The 27,759-nt window shown below is 35.9% G+C and overlaps 2 protein-coding genes across 5 annotated transcripts; both read left to right on the top strand.

The window, feature by feature from the left end:
* The first annotated feature begins 3,914 nt into the window (after positions 1-3,914).
* LOC122060821 lies at positions 3,915-5,188 on the top strand. Its single transcript, XM_042623914.1, has 2 exons — positions 3,915-4,095; positions 4,587-5,188. The coding sequence occupies exons 1-2, from the start codon at positions 3,915-3,917 to the stop codon at positions 5,186-5,188; spliced, it is 783 nt and encodes a 260-aa protein (XP_042479848.1).
* Positions 5,189-20,733: 15,545 nt separating this feature from the next.
* On the top strand, positions 20,734-21,659 carry LOC122061119 (subtilisin-like protease SBT3.9). Of its 4 annotated transcripts, none has more exons than XM_042624311.1 (4): positions 20,734-20,892; positions 20,998-21,107; positions 21,200-21,297; positions 21,449-21,659. In XM_042624311.1, exons 1-4 carry the CDS (start codon positions 20,821-20,823, stop codon positions 21,523-21,525), a joined length of 357 nt encoding a protein of 118 aa, XP_042480245.1. In that variant the 5' UTR covers positions 20,734-20,820; the 3' UTR covers positions 21,526-21,659. The 4 variants fall into 4 exon arrangements, with proteins under 4 accessions (XP_042480245.1, XP_042480248.1, XP_042480244.1 ...); XM_042624314.1 differs by having other exon boundaries at positions 21,413-21,659; XM_042624310.1 differs by having other exon boundaries at positions 21,197-21,297.
* The last annotated feature ends 6,100 nt before the right edge of the window (positions 21,660-27,759 follow it).

Raw genomic sequence — 27,759 nt, 5'->3', positions numbered from 1 at the left:
TATGCAATCACAGATAATCCATCGTCAGGGTAAGGGACCAGAAGAAGAGGAACTAGAGTTACCAATGAAGGAAGAATAGATGAATTCTTCTGTTCATGATGGTAGAAATGTGGGTGAGGCATGACTTGTAGGAGAGACATATGGTGCAGAGATCTAATGTATATTTGGTGATATGAATGATTGGTGTGTTGAGCATCAAGGAAGGGAAATATCGATACCATATACGATACCGATTAATAAATCCTTGGTTGATACATTTTAATTTTGGTAACTCCCTAGTTGGAACATTGGAGGAGTCCACATCCTCTGTACCGAGCAGTGAGGTACGATGAACATCAGATGATTGAGAGCATCTGAATACACACCCTAAGGGGCTTCAAACCACCTAATGCTCACTACACCGGTGCAACAGATGTAGATGATTTTCACTGGGTATTGAGACCTAGTCTTAAAAAACATGCCGATAAGGCCAATGGCACCTAACCCAATAGATAGTGAACATTCACATGAATTTGTCACCTTGGGGTGAAGGTAAGCTTGTCACTCTGTTCGGTTTCAGTTTTTTGACTTGGTTTCGGTTTGTTTCATATGAGCGATGGTGTGAATTTAAACCGAATCGAGAACCAAGTCGGTTCTGCAATTGGATACTCAATCTGAACCTGCTCGGTTTCAGTTTGGAAACGATTCAAAATCGGTTCTACAATCTGGTTCCAATTTGGGTTTAAGAAGTCGGTTTGGGAGAAACGTTTGAAACAGTCAAAGATGGGAGGAGAGAGACGGAAAGAAGTTAGTGAGTTTTAACCAAAAAATAAAAAATAAAAAACAGAGAAGGAGGTTTATGCCACTACGGGTAATTGATTACTATTTACTATTGCATTGGAGCATTTAATTGATTCTTGTCTTTTTCTATCTTTAATAGGTGGTTCGGTTGAAACGGACGGCTCTTAAGCTAAAATGGAACTGAGCCAAATCAAATTAAAATATCAAAATTAGAACTGATAATAGACCAATTAATTCAGTTCGATTCGATTCAATTAAGTTGACTTCATTTCAAATTGACACCTTAGGTGAAGGTGACGGCATTGCTTGGCTAGTTATGTCACTTAGACATATGTTTCCGTTGGATTTAGAAATGGGACCCCCTAACCCAAGAAGAGGGAACGTGTGAGTCAACAATGTGGACTTTGACCTCTTTCTCTCACTCCATTGGTTAGTTGGTACAGGACTATAGCCCCACCCGCTCGTGGAGAATTGTCTGCACTGTTTCCTCCCGCGCCACCCTCGCACGAGGGAGTTGACTGAACTGTTGGGCTTTCCCGATCATCAAGATCGGGACTGTTGGTTGGATTGATCCATTTCCGTAATTTCTTATTGTCTTATTACACCGTTGCATTGCCCCCCAACCTTCGTCCGTCTCACATAAATGCACACAGCTCGCCGACTTTCTTTTTTCGTGGTAATGGATCGCCGACTTTGTTGAATGATAGACACAGGAGAACATGGCCCACGTACACCACAACACCCTCTCCCTAGTCCCTTACCAAGAGGAAAAAAAAAAAGAAGTTAAGGGTGTAGGAGGAAAACCTCTACTAAATAGTAATAAGGTTCACGATCTCATTATGAAATTTTGAGTTTATTGAGATTGATGTTATTTAATTGGTTCTCTCTTCTCACTGTATTTTCCATTTCCACCATATATTCATATGTTAAATCCCAAATCAATCACATTATGTATAAATTGGGAAAATGATTTCAAAAGTCGTAGGACAAATTTTATATCTTATTAAGAATATAAATGAAGTTTTTATCACATAAACGATCCGGCAAGTCATTCATTATGAAAATCAGGTTTTCTGATTCAATTCCCCTTTTAGAAAAACCTTTTTTTTTATTTTTTTTTAGTGAGTAAATAATTGGTTAGAAAGAAGAAAGAAGAAAAACAAACAACACTTAGAAAAGGGGGGGGGGGGGGGAGGAAAGAAAAAGCCTAGCTTAAGGGGTCACATTCCTAATGATGGAACTAGGCAGCTCTCAGGAGTTTATAATATGGTAGTTTCTAGAGGTAGGATTACAAGAGGAGGAGAGCCTTAGGGGGTGTTTGGTTCGGTAAATCTTTGGGATGACATTCTTTAGAATGATAAATCTTAATTTTAGGAGTTGTTTGGTTCCACTAGGATGACCCTCATATCCGAGCACCCTACTTCTCATGAATGACCATTTTACACAAGATGTGCTTCAAATCTGAGTTCACCTAAACACCTAAACTCAGATCTGATCAACGTTTTTTCGACCTAGTATAAAAGGAAAAATGGGAGAGACGTTCTGAAGCAACGTCTCAACCCGTGACCCCTCTCAAACAGCGACACTCACCCCGCGATCTCTCCAAGTCCCGACCTATGACCTGGGACTTGCGAGGAATCTCACCGAGAGTCCGCCGTTGGTTCTGGTAAGCCCTTCATCTCTCTCTCTCTCTCTCTCTCTCTCTCTCTCTCTCTCTCTCTCTCTCTCTCTCTCTCTCTCTCTCTCTCGATTTCATGGAGTTGTAGGTTTAGGTTTTTAAAATCAAAACCTCTCTATTTTGATTTCATGGAGTTGTAGGGGGCTAGGTTTTAAAACCAAAAGCTCTTTCATGGAGTTGTAGAGTTAGGTTTTTAAAACCAGAAGCTCTCTATTTTGATTTCATGGAGTTTATTTTGAATTCATGGAGTTGTAGATTGGGTTTTTAAAACTAGAACCTACCGCTTTCTGTTTCCTCTCTCTCTCTCTCTCTCTCTCTCTCTCTCTCTCACTTTCTTTGTCTACGACTCTCTACTGTGTTTTCCTTGACGGTTCTTAAAACCAGAACCTACAGCTCTCTCTTTTGTGTTGTAAGCATTATTTTTAGAGGATTTTTTTTAACTCAGACCACATATGATCTGTTCATGGATATATAGCAGTGGGGGATTGAAGTGATCTGCTCTCTGGTTTGCCTGCCCTCCCACCAACGACGTTTGCTACAGCCAGCCGGCGACTCTACAAATTTGGATTTGGTATTCTCCTCCTCCTCTCTCTCCCTCTCTATGTTTGTCTTGCATTTTGGACTTCGTTCATGAGGATCAGTTAGTCAGGTTTGCTATTAGTTTTCATGAGGATCGGTTAATCAAGTCCACTATTAGTTTGTGAATTGCAAGTTACTACAAATTTTGTGCATATTATCTATCTTATTTTTAGTTTGAGATATTTGTTGACACATTACTTGTGGCATTTGAATGCCTCATCTTTCTTACAATATGTAGCACCCCAATAAAATAATAAATAGATACATCTAACAATATTTGATATGGTAATTGGTAGAGCATTATTGTGGATAGAAATTAGTTTAGGGTATATCATGGAATAAAAATTTCAGGTTACATTTTGATTTGGCAGATTCAAAGAATGGTTTTGCAGAGATTTTTTTTTTTAGGTTCCTTGATCAATTTTGTCTTGAGTGGTTGTTATGGTGAAGTAATGGAAATTGTAGTTGTTGGTGGTAATGGACTTAGAGGGAATGCTTGTAGGAGTATAAGACAAAGGAAAATGGGTTTCTGTATCTAAAACTTTCTACTAGAAATGAAGAGGAAGAGATTACTATTACCTGTGGATTACTTGTGAAAAGTCCCTTGTGAGACCAAGTTGTTGCCTACCAATGGAAAGTTCTCTTGATCTTGACGACCTTATTATTGTTGATCCTCATTATGCTTCAGTTTCTAAGATACATCATCTATTATATTCAAAAGCATTTCATTTGAATTCTTTTGTTTGAAAGCCTAAAATTTTTAATTCGTTCTTTCTTTCTTCTAATAGTTTTGATTTCTCCTTTCTGAATACATATAAATGCATTACTGGTCTTCTGAAGTGCTTGTTTAATTCTAAATTGTAGATTTACGTAAAAAATGGATAGTGATGATGAATATGATGAGTATTATCAGAGACGCAAGAAAGTAATAATATTTGCGGCCACTGCAGTTGTTATAGCAGTGGAACAGTATAAGAAATTATTTCTATGTAAACAACCTTATCGTAATGAGACTCGATGTGGCTCCGTTGAGACACAACGAATCATTGGACATACTGGCAAGACATGTCAAACATGATAAGAATGAGTCGAAAGGCGTTCTTTAACCTATGTCAGGTGATGCGTGACTCCAAGGGTCTTTTGTATGATACAAATAACGTTCAAGTGGAGGAACAAGTGGTTATTTTTTTATATGCAATCGGTCACAATGTTAAGAACCACGTCCTCTTACATTTGTTTGGGCATTCAGGTGAAACTATCAGCAGGAATTTTAATATTGTTTTGGGAGCAGTTCTCAAACTGTAGCCGGTATTGTTGAAGCCTCACAGTACCATAACACATGAGCAAATAGCAGGTAACCATAGGAGCTTTTACCCTTACTTCAAGGATTGCATTGGAGCCATAGATGGATCACATATCCCTGTATGGGTACCAATTGCTCAACATCGAACATTTCGTGATAGGAAGGGAAATATATCGCAAAATATCCTAGCAGTTTGTGATTTTGATATGAAGTTCACATAGATACTTTTTGGTTGGGAATGATCAGCATATAATTCACGAATATTAGATGATGCCATTCACAGAGAAGGTGAGGCAAAACTACCAGTTCCTAGAGGTAAATTCTATCTTGTAGATGCAGGGTTTGCAAACCAGAAGGGGTTCTTAAGACCCTACCATAACGTTCGATATCACTTGAAAGAGTGGAGAAATTCGAATGTTTCACCTGCCGACAAGAAAGAATTGTTTAACTTGCGTCATTCAAGATTACGTAACATAATTGAGCGAGCTTTCGGATTGTTGAAGTCAAGATTCAAGATTTTGAAAAGCCAACCAGAGTATTCTTTCAAGACTCAGGCTAGGATTGTACAAGCTTGTGTTATGATACGCAATCATATCCTTACCCAAAATAGTGTTCAAGAAGAAGAGGAATGGCTTGAACAGGAGAATGCAGTTACATGTGAGAATACTAATGAAGAAGCAGAAGACAATGATGAAAATAGTGATGAGGATTCTAACATTGATGATGAAGATGATAACTTTGATCAAGATCAATTCCGAGAGGAGATGGCTGATTATATGTGGAATGATTGGATGGTAAGAGATGATTCAGATGAAGAAATGCATGATTCTTCATATGAATCACAATAAGATATAAACTGAATCCATTTATCTTTTGTACTAACTACTTGAACTAGACTTGGTTTCGTTTTAAGATTTTGTAATTTTGAACTATATGAACATGGTTTGTGTGTCTTGGCTTGTAATAACTTTTTTCAGTTCATGGTTTGACTATTAATCTGCGTTCTTTGGAATATTATGCTTTTTTTTGGATGGTTACATTTATTTCCGTGCTTTTTTTTTTTGGGCTGAATATTTGATATCAGGATTCATTGTAGCAAAGATGGCTGCAGTTGAGGGTACTAACTCAAAAATTGCTACATGGCCTTCTAAGATATCTCACTACTTTTTGGAGCGTCTTCTACACCAACAACAAAGGGGAAAGAATGGAGATAACGGGTTGAAAAAAGAACAATTTCAAGTAGTCTCAACTGAATTATATGATAGATTTCATATGACATATGACTGGGGACAGTACCGCAATCACTACAGGATATGGAAAGCAAGGCTGAAGTCGCTTGTTGACTTGTAAAAAAATAGTGGAATGGGTTGGAATGACCATGAGAATCGGTTTGATGCACCACAACACATGTGGAATGAATTTAAGGTTAATTAAATGTTTGATGCATTATTTCTAGATTGTTAGAAAGGTATACTAACGGTAACATTAACAGTTTACTATTTTGACAATCCAAGAGTTAATTATATTTTTTTTTTTTAGAAAAAAGAGCAAAGATTTTGGAAAGAGCATAGAGTGCTTCCTATTCACCTACAACTTGTTGAATGGCTGCGTAATGAAATTGCCACTGGGGCTGGATCTTCACACCCATCCGATGCAGTCAATGAGGACCAACCTTACAATCCAGTGCCAAGTGATGAAGAAATTGGCTTGGACAATTATGATGCTATTGATGATAATGTTGGTGAAAGTGCCCATTATACTCCCAATGCAAGTAGCAGTCGTTCCCGTGGTAGGCCTAGTTCAGGGGTAACAAGTAAAGAGAAGAAGAAGAAAGGAGGTGTAGAGAAGGTTAGTAGTCCTTTGAAGGTGATAGCCAATGCAATTGTGGAGATGGCCAAGCAAGACCCCCGGAAGGAATTTGCAAAAAACTTTTGTATTGAGATTGATGCACTTCCAGGAGTTGAGTTTGATAAAAAATTGCATGCTAAACAATTCTTCATGCAACATAAGGAATTGGCTCCCATCTTCTTGAATGCCAATGAGGCAGATAAGCCTAAGGTGTTTGAACACTACATGAAGAATATCGAAGATGGTGGTCAAGATTGAGGAGGTGTCGCTTTATTTATTTATTTATGATTAGTGTGTTGTTTCAAAACATGAGTAGATATTAACTAGACAATTTATGACAAACATTTGAAATGCTTATTTTGGTGATGTAATATTGACTCGATTTTTGAACTCTCTCATTTAAACTGGTCAGCTGGTGATTGGTAAGCTTCTGTAAGAAGGTATTATGAGTTTGGCAGGAAAGTAACATAGTTGGATGTCTGTTTATCTAGAATACTCATGAAAATATATGGTAAATTAGTTTTTGCCTTGGTGTGTGATCATTCATGGGTCATCTAATTCTAAAGAGCAAAGCTGCAACAGTAAATTTAGGAGTAGACTAACAATTTCTGTATGCAGGGTTTTGCTGTTGGTCTTATGCTAAGTATTTCTTTCTTAGGCTTGGCACATAATGCTTTGAATTCCATTGGCCTCTTTATTTTTTATGGTGATATGGCAGAATTCCTTTCTTAACTGTTAGATTCAGATCAAGCATTTTTTTTTTTTTTATGGTGGATATGGTTAATTAATATCTATGGATTAGGGCCATTAAATGAAACTTTTTCCAGGGATATTTTATTGGCAACTCTATAACAGATCCAGTTCTTGATATGCTCAGCCAATCGATGGGTCTTATATCAGTTGAACTTTATGGAGGGCTTTTTGCTCAGTTGTATATCTATCATTGATGTGCAGTTCATGTTTCAAGTAATGATACTTGGCTGGTTTTTAGAGGTCAGCAATATGCATGCCTTCTCTTCCTTCTTGTTTTTGTTTTATTTGCACTTGTATCATCTTCTTGGCGTTTCACTTGTATTATCTATTCTTCTTCTTCTTATTCTTGTGTTCACCTTTTTGTCATTTGTATAGAGGGAGAATTTGCACCCAAAACTTGTAGGAACTGTGCTTGCATGCTCTATACTTCTGTGGGGAAATAGGTGACTAACTATGTAATATATACTTTTTTTGTTATATTCCTTTAATGTGATTGACCCCTGCTAATGGATCTTTCCTGAGGTTTCATGACCTGCATTATTTTCAAGTTAGTTCCTATGTCTTGGATACCAAATGTGATACAAATGCAATGGAAATGTGCAATGGAAAGAGAATTTTTGTGATGTAAAGAAGTGGAAATGCTAATCTTGTATATAGAACTCCTTTCTGGAATCTGATGTAACCTAATCGAAAGCAATTTCATAACACGTAAGAAGCTGACTCCAATGGAAATGTGCAATGGAAGGCAATTTTTGTGATGAATTTTTGCATCTTGATCTGTTGATTCTCCAACATTCTCTATTTTGAAAATATCCAGATTCATTTTGAAAATTTTGTGCTCTTTAATATTGGGGAGGGGCCTTTTGGTTGAGCATGTGACTCTGTGAATTGTGATAAATGGCCGCTGCAGACATACACTTCAGTGTCATAGCTTAATGTTTATTTAGGGTGGGCAAAGGCTGAGGGAAGAGGATGAATCATATTTAGTGGAAAAGTCCTTTATCTCATTATTTTTCCTGCCCTTTTTTCCAAGCCTATGATTCATATTCTGTTTGGGTTATTATGTTTAGACTTGATTGCCTGCCTTCTATATTCCTCTTGTTGATAAATCCACGTTAATATGCTGTGGTAACTTTTCTTTTGCTTGGATGGCTATTTTAGTGAAGATTGTACTTTCTGTTTCTTAGTTTTATGTTTAATATTCTCTTTTTTCATATTTATCTAACACTAACATTTCTTGATTGGATTAATAATATTGGTGAAGTGAAATGTGTTTCTCATGGGGTCAGTAGGATTTAATCTTTGGAATGACTTGTGACTTGGATTTGTGAAAAATTTGCTTAGGGTGACAATGTTCCTGCTCCCTTCATGACTTTTGAAGCCACTGGTTTCCCTCCAGAGATACTCAGAGAGGTACATTTTAGTATTTTACTCCTGTAATCAAATGTCCCAAATTTTCAGGTTGGTCAGCCAATCTATATGGTTGACAACTTATATTTGTTTATTTATTTATTTTTTATTTTTTCTTATTGCATTGAAGTTTTTTTTACTCAACATTTATTGATGTTTAAACTCATCTATTTTCCGTTGTCGCAAGTGTGATATCTGCTCCAGTATTGGATTCTGACTTTACAAAAGCTTTAGACCTCAATGTGATTCTCAACAGGGAAAGGAGTCTTTGTTTTAGATTTTGATGGATGAAGAAGCAAAGGTTTTCTAAGCAGATATTATTTGAAATCTATTTGATCCTGTTGCTGTTGTTCATATATTGCAAAATCCAGCTTCATAATAGTGATAGTGAGCTCAAAGTTGAGTCAACCTGGACTCTGTCCTAGTCAGGATCCTTCTGGACAAAGACAGCTGATAGATTGACATCACAGGTGGGAATCTTCATTTTCCTTTATGATCTTGCCCATGAAAGAATTCAAACTGTACACAGAACACCTTGAATAATCATGTTGGAAGTGTGCTTTTTAAACAATGCTATTCCAGTCGCAGCATTATTGGCTGAATTGATGCTGGAAAATATCTGTTCTCTTGATGAGGAACACTCAAACAGTCTATCACGTCCTGTAAATGGTAAATTGGCGGCAGCTGTGCATTTGAATGCAAGAATAGAAGAACAGCAAGTGGGTTGGATTGTAGCTGTTTTGTTTGGGTTTCACATATCATGCTCTATGTTTGGCAAGTTTGGTACATTTGGAAGGTGAGGAGTGCTATGAGCTTATGATTTCCAAGGACAGGATAGTACAGTACCACAGATTCACTTATAAAGGATGCTCAAGTTCATTCATTTGCTGTCAACAGCAACTTGAATTCATTTGCTGGGGCTAATTGTTTGGTGCCTGTGGTGGTTATTAGAAAGAAAAATAGTATCTTTATTGCTGCTAAGGGTGACTTTTGAATTATGTTCTGCTGAGAACACAAAGTTAATTGTCTTTATCTGCAGTCTTTGTTTTCAAGCATTGTTATTGCAGGAGGTGCACAAGCAGTGATCACTGTGATCAAGTATTCAAGTTTCTGCTGGAGAATTTCCAGAATTTCCCTTTGCTAGTTGGATTTGAGTATGCTAATTGTAGGACTCTTCTCCTCTCTTTTGTTGCAAGAGTGATGCTCACACTTCAGCCTGCTAGCCTATGTATCCGGGTATTTCTCAAACAGTTGTTGAGCGATCCACCAGTTTCCATTACTACAATTCATGTTCCTGCATGGAACTATGTAGCTGATGCATTTTCTCAATCAAGGGACTATTATTTTTATTTTATTCTTTTCTTGAGAAGAAAGATAGTATTATATGGGATAAGGTCACGACTCTGATCATCAACACCCTCCTCAAGGGAACTTCAGATAATATCCCTTGTGATCAGTCCAGTCATAGCTGAATTTAAATGTCTTTATCTAAATTTTCTTCCTTTTCACTTTTTTGTTATTCAATCTAGCAAATCATTCCTTATGTTCACCTCAATTTTGTTTTTGAACCTGCAGTATGTCGAGGTAGTCCCGCAAATGGAGAAGCAGAGACGCATAGAACTTGTGAGAGGCGCAAGTGTTTTGAAGCAGGAACAGTTTGGCAGGTTGAAGTACATTATTGAAGAATGGCAAAGGGGAAGGCAGGAGAGCTGGTGCTTCTATTGGAATTTGCCTCGGAAATGTATGACCTTAGGAAAGTAAAATTTGCCTCCCTTAAGAGCTTAATATGGTTTTTATTAATGGCTATAAGAACCTAATATACCTGAAAAAGTGAATTCTTCGTGAACGAATGACTCAAATGTTTAACAATTTTCACCCATCTCAGTTCATTGAAAAAAAAAAATTGTTCCTATCACATCCTGTAAAAAAGAAATAGTAAGTGAAAAGAGCCTTGCTATGACAACCTGAGGTCCTTACAGGCTTGCTACCCGGTATCTTCTTATGGCTGAAATGATGATGACCATGGGGCCGACCGAAACAAGAGAATATTTGGTTTTTTTTTTTTTTTTTGAAAAGAAAAATATCATTTATAAACGAAAAAGAGAATGGACATCATTATAAGACATTGGGTGGGGAATAGAGGTTTTCCCATTTAAGATTACAAAGTTGTGAGAGTGAGAATTCTTCTATTTGGGGAGGGTCTTGTGTATTGCCAGCCCTTTTGTTTTGGTTTTTCGGTGCAAATGCCGACCCTTTTGCTAATGGTAAATTAGATAGGTCTCTCAACTTTATCAAATGTTTAAAACAGGATTTTTTTGTTCATGACAGTGAAGTGGACAACCATGATTCCTTCGTGTTTGGTACACCTATTTATCCTCTAATATATAGCATATCCTCCAATTTTTGTCTTTGCCATGCTGTTTGGGGGAATTTCCCATGCATTACCAATGGTGAGTCGGTAATAAATGAGAGAGGGTTTCACATGACATAACTTGGGGGAATCTCCCATGCGCTTTTTATGTTTTTGGGTTTTTTTGGTAGAAGGGTATCTCTCATGCCTTACAGGGAGAGAGAGAGAGACAGAGAGAGAAACATTTTTCAGTGTAGGCAAGTGTTATCTGTTCGAGAGCCCTGTGCTTCTTTTGGGTGGGGCATGGTGGTCATTATGCACTCCCTCTACGACGTAAAGGTTGCTCTCAGACAAAAAACTGTCCCTTTGAATAATTATATAATTCTTCACAAGAGCATTGCAAATTAAGTAGCAATAGATCTTGGGAAAATTTTATTAAAAAAAAGAGAGTTCTCATGTGAGGTGCTCAACGTCCCTCACAAATATTTTTTCTATTTATTTAAATTAATTAAAAAAACATGCAATAAGGCAAAGGTCACACCGCTTATTTAAACATCCCCTCTCTCTTCCATCCAACGAGTGAAGGCAAGATTGTACACATACATGAATGTGCATAAAATATTTTATTAATATGAAATAAATAAATAACAAATTTTAAACATCTCATTGGCTGATTCTCTTAATGTTAGATTTTTTCCCCCTCAGAGTTTGGGCACTATTTTAAAAATGAGAAATGAATTGGTTCCCATTTTGATTGAATACTAAGGCTATGTTTGGTTGCAAGAGAAATTTAAAGGGAAGGAAAGTCAACTTTTCAAACTTAAGAAGAAAACTTTTTTCCTCCTGAATACATAATTTGGGCCATACTACAAATTATGCTTCAATGCAAAATTGTGGGGTGATTTTTTTTTTTTAATGGAAAAACCATATATTTTTTTAAAATAAATCACTTTTAAATTATTTAAAAATATAAATTTTAGAAATAAATAAAAAATAATAAAAAAGGTTATAGTTTTTCACTTCACCACTCTTATGTTTAACTAAACAATTTAATAGGAAAAATCACTACACATGATTAGGGTAACCAAACAGTTTTACAGTAAGAATCACCACACAGATTTAGGATAACCAAACAGTTTTCAGGCAAGAAACATGTACCAGACTCAGGGCAACCAAACGATTTTTCAACAAGAAACACGATTCAGAAGAATGTCCATCAAAAGATTGACATTCATATCTGATACATACACCATTTGACTTATCGAACCAAACACCCCCTTAAGATCTTTGTTTTGACATCAAAAGAGATGGAGCACCAAATCTTGTCTAGGGAGCGAGAATTGGAGGTCCATTTCCTATGATTACTTTCTATCTAGATCTGATCAATTGTTGCACAGAAGACGAGCTTCCCCACCAAGTCGCATATAGACTTGCCCCGGAATGTCATTTCCATCCAGGTCCATTCTCTATTGAGAATGAGGATTCTTCTAGTGGTAGGCCAACATTTGGTAAGAACTATTTTCCAAATGGAATTGGAGACTGAGCAAGCGAAGAAAAGGTGTTCTACAGATTCTAGCTCATTTCCACAGAGGGTGCAGAGACGGTCAGCCAGGATACCTCTTTGAATAAGGAAGCAATGAGTAGGCAAGACGTTAGTGAAAACTCTCCAGGTAGTGAAGATGTGTCTCGGGATGTGATGAGGGAACCAGACTAGTCTTTGACAAGGAGAGGCCGGACCACGACTTCTAACAAAGTCCCAAGCAGCATTGATAGAGAAGGTCTTAGTAGAAAAGGGAATCCAAATGGTGGAGTCATGCCTTTGCCTGTGGAGATCCGAGATGACTGGCTCTTTTAGAAAAAAACATAGCCTTGACTCAACATTGTCAAACCTAGTCAAGGTGAGTCATTTCTTAAAAGAAAAAAATAAAATAAAGTAAAATAATGAAGGAATCATGTATCAATGAATTTTGAACTTATATGGTTACAAACATGTTCAATAATATAAATGTACTAGAGAAGTAATGAACTCGTTTGCATGATAGTATTTGAAAAAAAAAAACGACTAGACTTGATGGGATGAGTATTTTGAGTTATGATTGATGTCTACATGACTCTTGACGAAGTTTTCCAAAATTTTGACTCTAGACCCGGGTGACTCTCCCTAATCAAAACCTGGTTTGCCAACCATCCTCCAAACAAGTCACATGGATCTTGGACGTTGGGAACACCATAAGATGAGTGAATAGAAATTCAAAGTTATTTTTTCAAGAAAAACTCATGGCCTTTCAACATCACTCTCATTGTGCAACATGGATAAATGATATGATTATTTTGACAGTTGGATAGAAAGGAACATAGTTTGAAGTTGAACTAACCATATTTCAAATTTCTCACTCAAATTTAATCAAATGTACCCCTATGTATGTCTATGCCATTACATATATGTTCATGCACACCTACAACATTATGACCATAATTCTGCACTTCCTATGTTCTTGATTTTCTAAATCTCTATTTTTCCACTAGTTAGTAAACATTGTCTTGGCGTTATCTAATCTACCATACGGGAAAAAAATGCGAGGTGTTGAGAAGAATCTCAAGATGGGCATTGTAGAAAGAATTCGTCTTCTTCTTTTTTTTCTTTTTTTTTCAATAATAGATTATTAAAATATAAATACGGTGAAAGGTTATTGACAAAGAATTCATCAAAATTGTGGGCTCTGCAGCAAGTTGATCTATTAGTTCCAAAATATTAATTATGAGGGGAGTATTCTCTGTGGGTGTGCATGACCTCTGCGTCCAGACAAAGAATGCAAAATGATCACCATGCCCCTCTTAATATACTCACAATCACAATTACTCTCATTGACAGATGCGCTAGTGCAGGGGCCACAGACCCATGCAAATTTTGTTTTCAATTTTTATTTAATGAAAGGGAATGCATAGCTGAATTGGAAATGTTTAATATCGCCCAAATAGTAAGGACTCTGTAATTAGTAGTGTGAGGGGCCGTTTGATAACACTCTACAAGAATGTTTCTGGTGTTCTTCTATTCCGTGGGAATGCAAATAGAACAGAAATGCATTTGACACGTCTGGGTCATTTTTGTATTCTCGAGGAGTGAACCAAGAAAAAAGAATAGATATAGAATAGAATGCAAGAACACCTAAAAGGTGTTTTGTTTGTTCTTTCCACAACTTAAAGAAACAAAACCCCTTGCTTTTCCCAACCACTCCTAGTAAAATCCCACAAAAATCCCAGCAACGAGATTGCCCGCTGCCCTTTCAAGAACCTTGGAAACGGGGTCTCAACTCTCAACCATCTTCTTCAAAGGTTCTCCTGCCACATAGTAGGTATCATCGTCTCTCTCTCTCTCTCTCTCCCCTCGTTTCTCTGTAAAGATTATTGTGTATGCGAGTGGCAGTCTTGCTTCATTATTTAGTTTCTTGAAAATTGTATTGAGATAAATTTGGAGTCAAACCAGTTATAAGCTTTTATTATTGGATTTATTGAAACTTGTATTGACCCTTAACCAAGATACGATTGGTGTTTTATAAATCAATGTGGGTTTTCACTAGGGAAATTGATAGCTTTCTTTTACTTAACTGATTCTGTAACATATTATACATTCTTTACATTCACATGATCTTTGTTGAGTGATAGAATGCTTGGATTAGTACCGAATGCAAATAAAGTATTTCCTTGGATCAAAGTTTAATGTTTTGCAGAATGCTTTGTTAAGTGATAGAATGCTTGGAATGCTAAGTTGCAGTTTTGGAAAACAATAGCTTTTTTGAAGAAACTACCCATGTACTAGTAGTACCCAAGATCGGGGTCCATTGGGCAACATAAAAACCTCTTCTGCTGAGACTCCTATCTCGTCAACTCCCTTAAGAGCAGGGGAGCCCATTTGGCCATGTCATTCTTAGCCTCTTTTTTTTTATTTTGTTTCTCTTTTTTTCTATACTTTTCTTTGATTGAGTCTCAAATGCTAATGCTTTTATTTCCCACCAATAATTATCATAACCTGTGGTCTCTGTAATTCTTGGTTTTCCCAACCCCAAATAAAAATGAAAAAAAAAAAGGTGGGGATTTGCATTTTTTTTTTTTTGGATAAAAAGGATTTGTTCCTCTTCTATAAACTTATAAAGTTGCCTTTAATTGGTATCCATTCATCATATTCTCTTTTCTGAATTCTAAAAATATGCCATAGATTGGATTTTATGATCATCATCCAAATGGAACCCATCAAATAATTGATCTCTATGCACCAGATGTGATAGTACCCAATAGAAACGATTAGCATGTCAATTAACAAACCTAGTCCCAGATTAATGGGGACGATCATGAATACTAAAAATTTTGTTTAACATGTATTCACTGCAATTAACTTTGATTATTGGATATGTTGATTATGAAACATTATCTTAAATTTTTAGCATGAATTCTGATTTCATATCTCATTAAGTTATTTGGGTTTTCTCTCACTTGAAAATATTAGAACTAAAAGAACTAACTACGTAAGTATTCAAAGAGTAATGGTGAAACAGATGCACTTTTTCAAAAATTCGGGGAAGATGACTACTACGATTCTAATGAAGAGAGAGTCAGGGTAGTCAACGTTCGCGAAGAACAAGAAGATGGTGATGTTGCTGATACTTCTACTATAATTCATCAGAGTAGTCAACGTACACAAGGAAGATAGATGAATGAGCTAAAGATACAAATTGCAAATCAGATGGCTATAGATAAGGGTTACCCCCTGATTTGATTGTACATGTAATAAAATTTCAAGACACCTATTTGTAGCTATGATTTTTATTTTATAATTCCTATAAACTTGAATAGTAAACTTTTGTTTTTTTATTAAGATAAATGTGGAAACTCTTTATGCTTCTATTTTATTATGTCCTTTAAGTAATATTATTTTAAAAGATAATTCATAAACAAATTATTTCCTTATTTAAGTTAAATTTGACCATTATAGCATGTATGTAATTATTGATTTTATTGTTCAAAAGTGAATTTATATAAAGTGTCTGTCAAACACTGTTTCTGTTCTAAGGGCATTTTTGAAATAATTTTACCAAACTCTGTTTCTATTCTGTCAGAGTGTCCTCACAGCATGAAATCGAAAAAAAAAACACTTCTGTAAAAGAACACTCTCCAGGAATAGAAATATTATCAAACGGACCCTTAATGTTAGGAAAAATGAGAGCAAGGAGCTCAATCCTCACTCTGCCCACTACCCAACCGTCAGGTATATGGATCATAATAAGAGGAAATATCTTGTCCATTTATATTCTCCCGTTGCTTATGGGGACAAGGAGATGCCTGTGTCCTCCAAACATCTAGCATTTTTTTGCCTTGAATAAGACAAGGCAGAAGACAGGTTCTTTCTCACTACGATCACTAGCTACCAATTCCATTCACCCAAAAAATAAAAACCCCAATTTGTCTTTCATAGTTCACACCTCAACTGAAGCTTATTCATGGGCTTATTAAACAAAAGAGCTCAACTCTCCATATTGCCCTCCTTGAGCCCCTAATTCTTTATTACTATCCATTTGGCTGTTGGGTGGTACTTGTCAATATCTTGCATCACTATTCAACTTGTCCTTATGCAAAACATCTTTAAATTAATAAAAGAATAAAGAACCCTTTTAGTTTGGCATTCTCTACATTCAGACAGGTGGGTAAAGAATGACTATGCTGCCTCTCTCCAACAGTGTGTTGAAGATGTTTCTACATGTATTCTCATTTAATTGCATACCGACAAAGCCACAAGGCCATGCATTGTTCCTTTGCCCTTTTCGTAAATTACATATATGTATAAGCATTCTTTTCTCATGTGCTAATAGTTTGAAATAAATACCTCCTTACTTATATGAACACAAGAAGAAGCCTAGAGACTTGTTTGAAATGAACAAGATTAATTGGTGATTTACCTGGAAGGATTTTTTGTCTTGGTGGTGGGGGATTGGGGTGGGGAGAGAAATTGGAGTTGAGATTAACAATCTCTCACAGTAAATCTGTGGATGGAAAAACGCACAAAATATCATTAATGTGTGTAAATATTAATTATGGGGAAAATTTTGAATGTCCCCTCACATTCTCTATCTTTTTTGACATTCTCCCTCCTCTTAGCATGTGGGTCCTGTTGAACCTTATGGTACTCGTTTCGATGCCCCATTGGTTAGGTATGGAAATTTCATTACACACTAACAACATATAGGTCCCCTCCCTTTGATTTATTGAATTCGGATCAGGTTCACATATGATAACAATCTCTTACATCCTTGGGTCCGTGGATTTGAAATCTATTAAATGAAGAGAAAAAAAAATGGATTCCAAATTCAGGGACTAGGGACGTACGAGATTGTTCTTGTACGTGAACTATATTCGCTCTCTGATTTATTTTACATATAAACTCAAAACACCATACTGTAACTCGGGAAAAAAAATTAGTATTAATGAAAACCAACTATTAAAAATTGAAAATGGAAATTAATTTCCTTCACTCATACACGTGGCTCATCCCGGATAATTGGCTATAGAGAGTGGAGAGGGATCAAGACAAGTGCTTCTTGCTCGGTTCCATCCAACAACCTATTCTTTCCAGTTCTATTAGGCACCTATTCTGAGAAGGCTACCTTATCAAGTCACCTGCTTGGAAAGGATGGTAACATGTAACAATAAAAGGTAGCTTGTCTCGCCCGACAGAAAAACTACAGGACCTAAAGGGCCCCTACTAGAGTCAGGCCAGCTTTCATTTTGTCTGGTGGTATCGTATATAAGATCACGACCGCATTTAGGGAGCCCAAAAGTCTTCTTCGACAAGTTGGTAGTGATCTCACTTTCGAATGTACCGTATTTTAGTAAAGTAATGTTTTCCTTCTTAGACCAATTCAAAAATAATTCTTGTATAATAATTTCTAAAAATTAAATCAACTTCCAGATTTGGCCAAACAACTTGCTGAAATAGACCATCAAGTTGACTAATAAAAGAAATACTTCCAGCATAAAATAAGGTATGACTTGACCGAAATAATCCATTAATCAGGGAAAAAATGATTAGAATATGAAATGAATTCTTCTAACCCAATTTGCTTAAACTTGTTTATAATGGAAAAGAAAAAGTAAAACCTGATGCCATATGACCATGAAAACAGGATCTTGCCTGCAAGAATGTGTGCAATATCAGATATTCCCCACAAGTTGACTTTCAAGCGAATCTCCAATGTAGAAGATCCCATATTTCTCTCTTTGAAGTGAAAGGAGCCTCATGTGTGCATGTGTTTATTTATAGAATCTTTGGGACCATCTTAATGAAAAGACATGTGTCAACAGATTATATGTTAGACATGCTCAAGAATGACCTTAGGAGTTAGGTGTCAAAATTAAATGAAACCATTTATCGAAATTGGATCGAATAGCTTACATTGGAATCGTAAAATCCATTTAATAAATGGTTCGGTCTTGATTTTAAAAATGAGACCATTTATTAAACGGTTTGACTTTGATTTTAATCATTTTAATCGATTAATTAGTTGTGATTTAATATAATACCCTTCTAATCTTCAACATTCTTATGGCCTCACTCACATTAATGAAATTTTGTATACTTGTTCTAAAAGATTTATTTTTTTAATAAACAAAAGCAATAATTCAAAATCGATAAAAATAGAATAGAAATATATTAAGTAATTACTTATGACTTTTTTATATGAGAGTATATTTATATTAAATAATTATTTATGATTTTTTTAAAATGCAAATAGACTTTTTTGAATGACATTTTCAATGAAACATTTTAGGAACTATATAACCATTTAATAAATGGTTCTATTTCGGTGAAACCATTTAAACAGTTCGATTTTGATTTCTATCTTTGACACCGTAAACAAAATTAAACTATACCGTTTAACCAAGACCGCATCATATACAACCCTACTTTTTTTTTTTTTTTGGGGGGGGGGGGTGGTGTTGGTGGTAAAGTTTACCCTACCCCCTTATGCTTATGAGGAGTCCATTTGTTTTGAGTTAAAATGCCTTTCATGTGAACTAGCTAGTTTACTTTCAATTTTCTTTAATTCTTCACAGGATGAAATGGGCCGGTCTCGGGCTAACCTTTAGTATAAACTTTAAATAGACCAAGCCCGAACACAAGCAATGTCGCCTGGTCCTTCTATTGTAAGATATGCTTCATGGGCCGGCCTATGAATAACCCCTACTTATCCAAAATCGGAAATGGAAATGGAGACTAGATGGACCGGCCCACTTCTCCAGTAGATGCCTAGACTAGGTATTGCATTGGATTACATATATCCCTAATTTCTTTTATAAAATTATATTAATCTATTAAATGTACAATTGACACTCAACTACATAGAGTACAGTTTTGGGGATGAAAAAAAAATTCAGGCCATCTGTTGAGGAAGGAATCTTTGCTAAGAGTTAGTGCTGGATATCTAAAGGAATAATCTTGAATGACAATATTTGAATTTCGTTCTAAAATTTAATCCTATATCTTGTCTTGTATTGTCATCTTTCCTTATAATTATTTCCAATCATCTCTTATAATTATATTTTTTTTTCTCCAAGATTATAAAGTATTATTTTGCAACTTCGCCAAACTCCGTTTCAACTTAAACTTGATATGTTAGCTGAGGACCTAAGGATCTATATGCAAATCTTAACCCCATTCAAGAGTTAAGAAGTACGGAAAACATTGAAAGTATATACCATATCAAAATATTAATTGATAGGTACAGCCACAAAGAATTAGGTCGGTGAGTAAAACATGACCGAAAACCTTATTGATGTTCGCTTGATCATTTTGGTTATTGGTTATTGGAAAATCCTTCTCTACAATTAATATTGGATTTGAAAGTCTTAACACATCGGATAGCCCATCATATGTAGATTTTTTTTTTTTTTTGATAAACGTTCTTCAAACAAATATCTTATTGTAATACATGAAAATAGGCTCAAATATTGTAATACGTGGCCCACAAGAATATGACATTATTGCAAAATTAAGCTAAAAATGTTTGAGAACTCAAAATTTTGAGAAAATATGGATGACTGATAATAAATGATAGCCAGTAAAATTCGAGTAAAACCATCAATTTTGACATGTGATTGATTCAAATGTCCCATATCAGTGAAAAATAAGAGAATTTGTGAAAGAAAAAAATAATGGTAGAAAGACCTCAAAATTGAGGTCTCAGTCATGTAGGAATGTCCACCGCATCTTATGTTTATCAATCCCACAACATGATGTCTTTGCTTCTGTAAATGGGCTTTTCCGTCAATTCATCACATCAATCTCATTCTTCACCCTGCTTTGTGCTAGTACCTCGAATGAATGACAACCCAATCATGGATGGCATGGTTCCTTCTTTGCACCAGTCAGAATAGAAATACTGATAGAGAGGGAGCTAGCTAACATTGGGAATGCATCCTGGAGAATATATAATCTGATCATGTCTCTATGGCCTCAAAGCAATGGCATTTCCTAGAGCTTGAAATTAAAGAAGAGAGCTTCACCAGAAGAGCTTACTCATCCATGCAAGCTCACTCACAGGATCCCCTTGGAAGGAATTTAGAAAGAATAACCCTTTTGAGGATGCACCAGCTGAGTCTGAACCCAACAAACACTTTTCCATCCAATATCCAACACAGCAAGGCGCATGCCTCTCTCTCTCTCTCTCTCTCTCTCTCTCTCTCTCTCTCCAAGTGTCATTTCCATGTATCTCAATGCTTATGGGTAAGAAGCACTCACCATGGGTCATTGTTGTGCTCTCTTAGGAGGCCAGCACTTGAATCAATTTAACACCAAAGAAAGTGGACAAATTTAAGCATTCTTAATTACCCAAATAGTCTACAACATAATCCTTACTAAGGTGGATAATGGACCTGTCTCCATCTAGCTTCTCTTATCTGCAAGTGTGGGACCAGACTGGTTGAACCTCCTTTATATTGATTTCCTTTCATTCTTTTTAGTCACATTCCTATAAAACCCCCCTCTCATGGCTTTATTAGTAAATGGTTCTTTCCACCAAAATAATACCCACCTTCATTACCTCCTTCACCCTGTGTTAGCCACTACTCACCATGATTCATAAGCTTCTGCTTCTCTTATTCACTTCATGGATGATACAACTTACTCCAGTAGCCTTTTCTGAGGTTGATTTGGATAGACTATTGTCTTTAACTTGCTGAAATTTATTGCAATCCATTTGGTTAATGAAAATGTCTAATTATTTATCTCTTACCTGGGTGGTTCTTTAGTCAACAGCTTCAACTCCAATGGAGAACATCGTCTACATGGAGAGAACACCAGGTTCACAGGAGATGATTGTACTGGGGCACATTCATACTCTGGCTTCAGTGCTTGGGAGGTGAGTATTATGTATCTCAAAGAGTTTTCTTATTGTTTGGCTGAGATGGAAATGATCCAAGTACATAAGCAAGTTTAGTCTTGTGGTAGCAGTGAAGAGGCAGCAAGGAAAGCTATCATTTATTGTTACAAAAACACCATCAATGGATTCTCTGCCCTTTTAACCAAAGTTCAAGTGGAGGAACTTTCAAGTGAGTTTCTATTATTTTCTAATACAACTTTGTGCATTTTTCTGCAATTTTTAATGGTTGAACACTAAAAACCTTATCATGAGATTGCTGTCCAGTATGGTTTTCTTTTCTGCAGATATCTTCATTAACTGAAATTGATGTGGTGTTGCAGAGCAACCAGGTGTGCTCAAAATCCTTCCTGCTCCCATGTATCATCTCCCACAAGAAGTGGACGTTTCAACTCCATGAATCTTCATAACTCTATTTTGTAATCACTAAAAGGAAAATTCTATTTTGTAATGTTCTGCTTTTCCTGGGTGAGCTATTGATTAACCAGTAGGAACATCTGTACTGTACATCAAGTTGAAATAAACAAACCATTGTCTACTTACCTTTAGCCTGGGTTGTTCATTGAAAGAGCTAGTTGGACGCATTTGCAGTGCAAAGTGTCAATAATGGAGCTGCAGGATCAAACATACAATTTCACTTTAATGAACAAAATCAATATAAAGAAGGTGATGGGACCCCCCCAAGTAGGTATTATTTCGCCTTCTAATACCTCGAGTTTGTGGATAATTCATCATCAGTTATTGACATCCTTATGTCATTTCTCACAAATCGAGTCCATCTCCATGAGAGTCCACCTAAACCAAATTCGTCATCAGTTACTGACATGAAAGCACTCAATCCCATAAGCTTTATACCTTCAGAACATAGCTAGCTAAACTTAAAACAGGACAAGATGAAAAATCAAGAGATCAAACACATTGAATGGGTGATCAAGATTATTCAACTGCTAAAGTTTTCTTGTGCTTGCGTGTGCTATTTTAGAGAATTTTCATGGATCTTCAAGGATCAAACTGCTAAGTGTCACTTTTTAGTTCCGTGTGCATTTCTTTTATTATATTTTTCTCTTACTTTCACGTATTGGGTCCATGTAGCTGACCCCATTAAGTTGGGATAAGGTTATGGCTGTTGCTGTTGTTGTTTTTGTTCCTTGATGTCCAAACACAATATTATAGTCCATCATCTATCTTGTTCGGACTCGATAGTTTGTTGTATTTTCTTGGTAACTAAAAGGATGGGCCAGCATTGACGGCCATCTCTCGGTCTTAAGACCCTCCTTTCCATTCTTGAAGCTTATTTCCATGGCTTTTAGTTATGCTAAAATGGTAGTACTTTCTGCTTTACCTTTCAGGAACTGATTCCAGGTCAGTTTTTCCAATAATGACCAATGCTTCATAAGGTTCTGCTTCTCCTCCTTTTAATACAACCACTTTTTTCATGTTATTCTCTGAGGTAACCTTTTAAGTCTTCCTGAAATTTCTCTTCATCTTTCCCTGCTTATTTATCTTTACAACCTTGAAATATTCTATACAACTGTACAAAGGATTAACTGATAGCAATAGGATTTTAATTTCATCCAACACCTTCAACTGTAACTTATCATGCCATTCCTCCATGGTTGATGGACCATGTTTCTGAATTTTGTTTGAGCCTTGAATGATTTTCCATTTTACCAAGAGAAAGAAATAAAACTGGCAAAATATTGACACAAATGGAGAAATGGATTCCACTGGGGGATTACTGAGTTTGAATCGATGTCAAGGTACATACATGGTATTCCAACATCTATCCTCGGTAGGTTGGCTAGATTTTTATTGGAATAATTGAAATGGCAATCTTCTTTTAATCAAAAAATAAACATAAATGAACTTTTTCTCCCCAGGTGCAGAAAGAGACATCCAAGGAAGAAATTTCAATATAAAGTAAATGGGAATTAATTAAAAATAAACAATTTATATTTGGATTTGATGAACACAATATAATATCCAATGTTAATGGAGTGTGTAATACCCAAACATGGCTTAACATAGCCATCCTTTCTTTCCATACCAGCCAGACTCAAATCCTCATTTACATATGTTACTAATCTGATTTCTCCCTCAACTAAAACCCTAGAATTCTTATCGCATGAGCAGACACTAAATGGAGTAACAACCACCATATGTTCCAAAGAAACAGCATCAACTTGTGTAACACCAGCATTCAAATACAAATTAAAAATCCGCTGTTTGTGGCCTTCTTCATACTGTCACCCCAAAAAATTGCCCTAAATAAAGATTTATCCCCATGTTAGAAGAAATATCCAAATTAGCCACCTCCAACACGATTATATCATCATCCTCAACATCCATCCCCTACTGACCGATTTCAAGTAAATCAATACAATCCCTCAAAATCTCACATTCCTGAGTTGGCTGGTTGTGGGTTCGAGTCTTGGCATGTCCAGTATCGCCCATTGGTCATGCGGAAGTGTTGCTTGCCATACGGGGGTTTGTTCTGGGGGCTATGATCACTACCATGGAGCACCCTTTTCTTTTTCTTTCTACCCAAAAAAAAAAAAAATCTCACATTCCTTAATCAAATCCCCTCCAACATTCTCAATTAATCTTAGGGAATTAGAAATTAAATCTTCATCAAAACCTTTCAAAATAAAAAATCTATTAACTTATTTATGGGTCATATCCTTTCCCCTGATATTACCTTCACATTCCTTTATGTTACTTGCTCTTTCATACACTTTTCCTATCATAGATTTCAAATTTTGGACTAAAAACAATTTTCAGAGGACAGATCTCTCTAGTTTTTTCTTTCAATTGAGTTCATATTTTGGTATTCTTTCTAATTTTGAGGTGATCTAAACATCCAATAAAGCACAATATTGTACAATCTAAAGGTCAGATTCGGAGATCTACAGCAACAAAATCAACCATCTTCCACCCAATTATGTAGGTTTTTTTTTCTCCCTTTTTATTCTATTATTTTATGGTTCCTGCTATAATTAGTTTCGTTGAGTAGGTCAGATATAATCTACGTATTGTTTTCCTTGATTTTCATGTAATTTGGGATTTTTTTTATGTAAATACAACGAAATATGTAATTTTCATAAACAAAATTATATTCAATTACTATTTAAAAAATTTAAAAAATAGGCAATATTTGTTGATGAAATTCATGTATGTCGTAGATCAAATGTGGATTTACAACATTCATTGATAAAATTTGGATTTTGATGGATTTTTCCACAAAAAATCCTTGAAAAATAGATCCACATGATTTTTTTTTTTAATTTAAAAGTAATATAAATATGAACTTAGATTCTAGTATTTTTTTAGAATATAATTATATCTACAAGCATGATTATTTGAGGTTTTTTAAGGAAATTTTTTTTTTACGGTGGATAAAAATTGAATTTTTAAAATAATCAGAAATATACTAGAATGATATTTCTTATATGCAAAAATGGATGTGAAATTTTATAATTTATAAATTTTAGGAAAATTTATATCCACCTCCGTTGTGCTTCATTTATTACAAATAAACTCATCCAAACTAACACCATGAGTGAGGTATTAGTTTTGAAATTGAAAAGACTATTTTACCCTTATGGTATCTTTACCTAAAAATCATTAGTCTATGATCATTTTACCGTTATTACATCTTCAACCTAAAATCCCAAACTTGGTCTTGAACCCTAGTCGTTGCCCTTTTTAAGTTCGTCATCTATGTTCATAGCGGCTTGTGGGTTTAGGGAAAAGGGGTTGAGTGGTAAAGGTGATGATAGAAAAACCTCAGAGGACTCATGAACCCTTAAGCCGAACCCTTTTTCCCTGGACTCACGAAACTTATCCTCTCCTCTCACTCTCCCAACAACGCTTTAGTTAGCTAGGTTCTCCCAATGGACTAGAGCATCAGCACTAGGGCCATGACCATCCAACCTTAAGACGTACCCTTCTTGCCTAAGTAATGTCTCAGCCCCATTAACTTTGGAACAATATTTTCCTCTTTGGTCCATGGGCCTCAAGGCTTTAAAACTTGGTGTGCTATGCTAAGGATGTTAGAAGTTATAAACAAGCCCAGTATTCTCCCCTAGGCAATATGTGACTAAAATTTGCACACTCTCACAGATCTCCCAAACCCCATAATACTTTTCGTACTTTTAGTGGGGAAACAGCAGGTTCGGTACCTTTCCGTATTCTTGGGTCTCACATTCTTCCCCCCTTTGGGCACAGCGTCCCGGCTGTGGCCCCACACGTTGTTGGGATCTGCTCTAATACTGTTTGTAACGCCCCGGTCCTATTAACCTTGACATAATTTTATCCTCTTTGGCCCATAGACCTCAAGGGTTTAAAACACATTGTGCTATATTAAGGAAGTTAGAGGTTATTAACTAAACTAGCATTCTATCGCTAGGGATGTGGGACTAAAGTTTTTATGCCCTCACTGATCTTTCAAATCTTCTAGTACTTGTCGTATTCTTAGTGGGGACAATTCACCAATCTCCCAGATTGGCATACCTTATTGTATTCTTGGGTGTCACAACCTAAGTCAATGACCATTTATTTTGAATGTTTGATTCAATATATGAGACAGGTACCTCACGAATCTCATCTAGAAGAAGAAAAATTCAATCCAAATGGAGGAGACCCACCGAACCCAGCAACTAATAGGAGGAAGAATGAAGATGAAAAATTGGTGAAAGAACCCATCCTGTTCTCGCTGGTCACTACTTGATTGCTCGAGAATTCAAAGTCTAGGTGCTATTGACTTGGTATTGTCTCACCGTCGGCTTTTGCTTTAGATGGTCGTGGCCATAGCTCCGATACTCTGGCTTGTTAGGAAAATCTCTAACCAAAGCGTTGCCAAAAGAGTGAGAGGAGAGGATGGGTTTCGCAGTCTAGTGAAGAAGGGTTGGGCTTGGGGTTGGGGGTTCAGCTTATCTCCTCCACTAATAAGTTTTTCCCCAAACTTCATTACTCATTCACTGTCGCCTGAGAAGACAAATTAGAGAAAACCACAGAGGTCTTTTGTTCATTCGAAGGTTGAAGATAATAGAGGAGGGTATTGTGGGTATTAATTAAAAAATAGCTCCACATTATAGATTGGCCCTCAAAAGCCTCTCATGGTGTTAGGTTGGGTCGATTTATTTGTAATAAATGAAACACGAGAGGGGTGGATTTAAAATTTCCTAATTTTTATTAATTTCTATTTTTCAAAATATATGTAAATTAATGGAGAAATGAATTTAAAAGGCTTATGTAATAATAATAATAATAATAATAATAATAATAATAATAATAATAATAATAATAATAATAATAATAATAATAATAATAATAATAACTTTTGAAACGGTAAATGTCTGAATAGGAGCCAGTGGATAGGCAATTTCTTTAATTTTCAAACCATGACAAATGTCAATCTTCCCCGTGAATGTAAAAAAATTTCTATATATATTCTCCTTCCATTTCCACTGCTCTTTCCACCACTTCCTTACTCCAATTTCAATTAAACCCTAGAAACACATTGTCACGAGCATTGCGACATTATACTGCATAGAAGTGTAAATCAGATAACTCTAGTGACTTGATCATCTAAAATCATGTCTTTAAGTCCTTCTATGTATAGCTCGGAATCTATAATCAATAAAGGCCCAAGAAAGTACATTATTTAGCACCCAAACATGTTATAAAGTCATCAAGAGTAAAATGCAATTTAGATCCACCTGTGCACCCACAAGGGGGCCTCCGTATTTCAAATTGATATGAGAACCATTAAATTCAAATTATAACTAATCAAGTCAACAACATTCCTGTTTAATTTCACCCAACCCCAAGAAAAAAAGATTGAGGGAGCTGCCTTGTTTACAGTCATATCACCTTACAAAACCCATTAACTTCTGTTCATATTTGCATACTGATATTGATTAATATTACTGTATTAGTTTTACTTTATTACTGTTATTGTAAATGGCTGGCTTAAGAGATCCTCAACTTGCAGAAATTCTTATTTACTTTATTTAGTCTTCCCTTAGCAGGTTATAGAAGCAGAATAATCTTTCTCAGGAAAAAATGGAATATGAGCTAGTGCACTATCATTAGCAATCTCCCACAATCTATTTTTCTTTACATTCTTTCACTATTTCCGTTTAAAGATTTGGTGGCAACTAGTGCACTATCGAAGAGTTGGAGAGATATATGGAGATAGGTCCCAATTCTAAATCTTGATGAATCTCTTATTGAGAAAAACACAATTAGAAATGGTCCCTATCATATATGTGATGAAGTCATGAGTCCTACTTCCTACCTATGCACGTAATGTAAGAATATTCTCTGAAATATTCTCTATTATTGTCCCATATACCAATTAGGTTATTGACCGATACTAATCTCATAGAATTGGATTCCAAATAGGAAACCCACTCCTCATCAAATTAGGGAAAAGAGTCCTACCCTATTTGCACACCTTGATGGGAGGGTGCAAAACTTTATATAATAGGACTCTAGGTCCTCCTCCTAGCCTAACGTCAATCTCATTATTGGTTCCATCACCAAGAGAGCATTAAGGGAGCTAGTGGAAAAACCCTAGAAGATCCATTGTGTTCGTGATTGGGATTGCAGGAATAAAGATACAGGAAGA

Source organism: Macadamia integrifolia, chromosome 14 (genome assembly GCF_013358625.1).
Source record: "Macadamia integrifolia cultivar HAES 741 chromosome 14, SCU_Mint_v3, whole genome shotgun sequence".
Lineage (NCBI taxonomy): Eukaryota > Viridiplantae > Streptophyta > Magnoliopsida > Proteales > Proteaceae > Macadamia > Macadamia integrifolia.
The sequence above is the reverse complement of the archived record's forward strand: the minus strand, read 5'-3'. Positions and strand labels throughout refer to the sequence as shown.

Bases quoted from the DNA above. Each gene is read 5' to 3' on its own strand.
- LOC122060821 (XM_042623914.1), top strand. From the start codon at position 3,915: ATGGATAGTGATGATGAATATGATGAGTATTATCAGAGACGCAAGAAA. The intron at 4,096-4,586 runs GCAAGACATGTC...GGGAATGATCAG, and splicing joins ACGAATCATTGGACATACTG to CATATAATTCACGAATATTA.
- LOC122061119 (XM_042624310.1), top strand. From the start codon at position 20,821: ATGATTCATAAGCTTCTGCTTCTCTTATTCACTTCATGGATGATACAA. The intron at 20,893-20,997 runs GTTGATTTGGAT...GTGGTTCTTTAG, and splicing joins CTCCAGTAGCCTTTTCTGAG to TCAACAGCTTCAACTCCAAT. The intron at 21,298-21,448 runs GTGAGTTTCTAT...GTGGTGTTGCAG, and splicing joins TCAAGTGGAGGAACTTTCAA to AGCAACCAGGTGTGCTCAAA.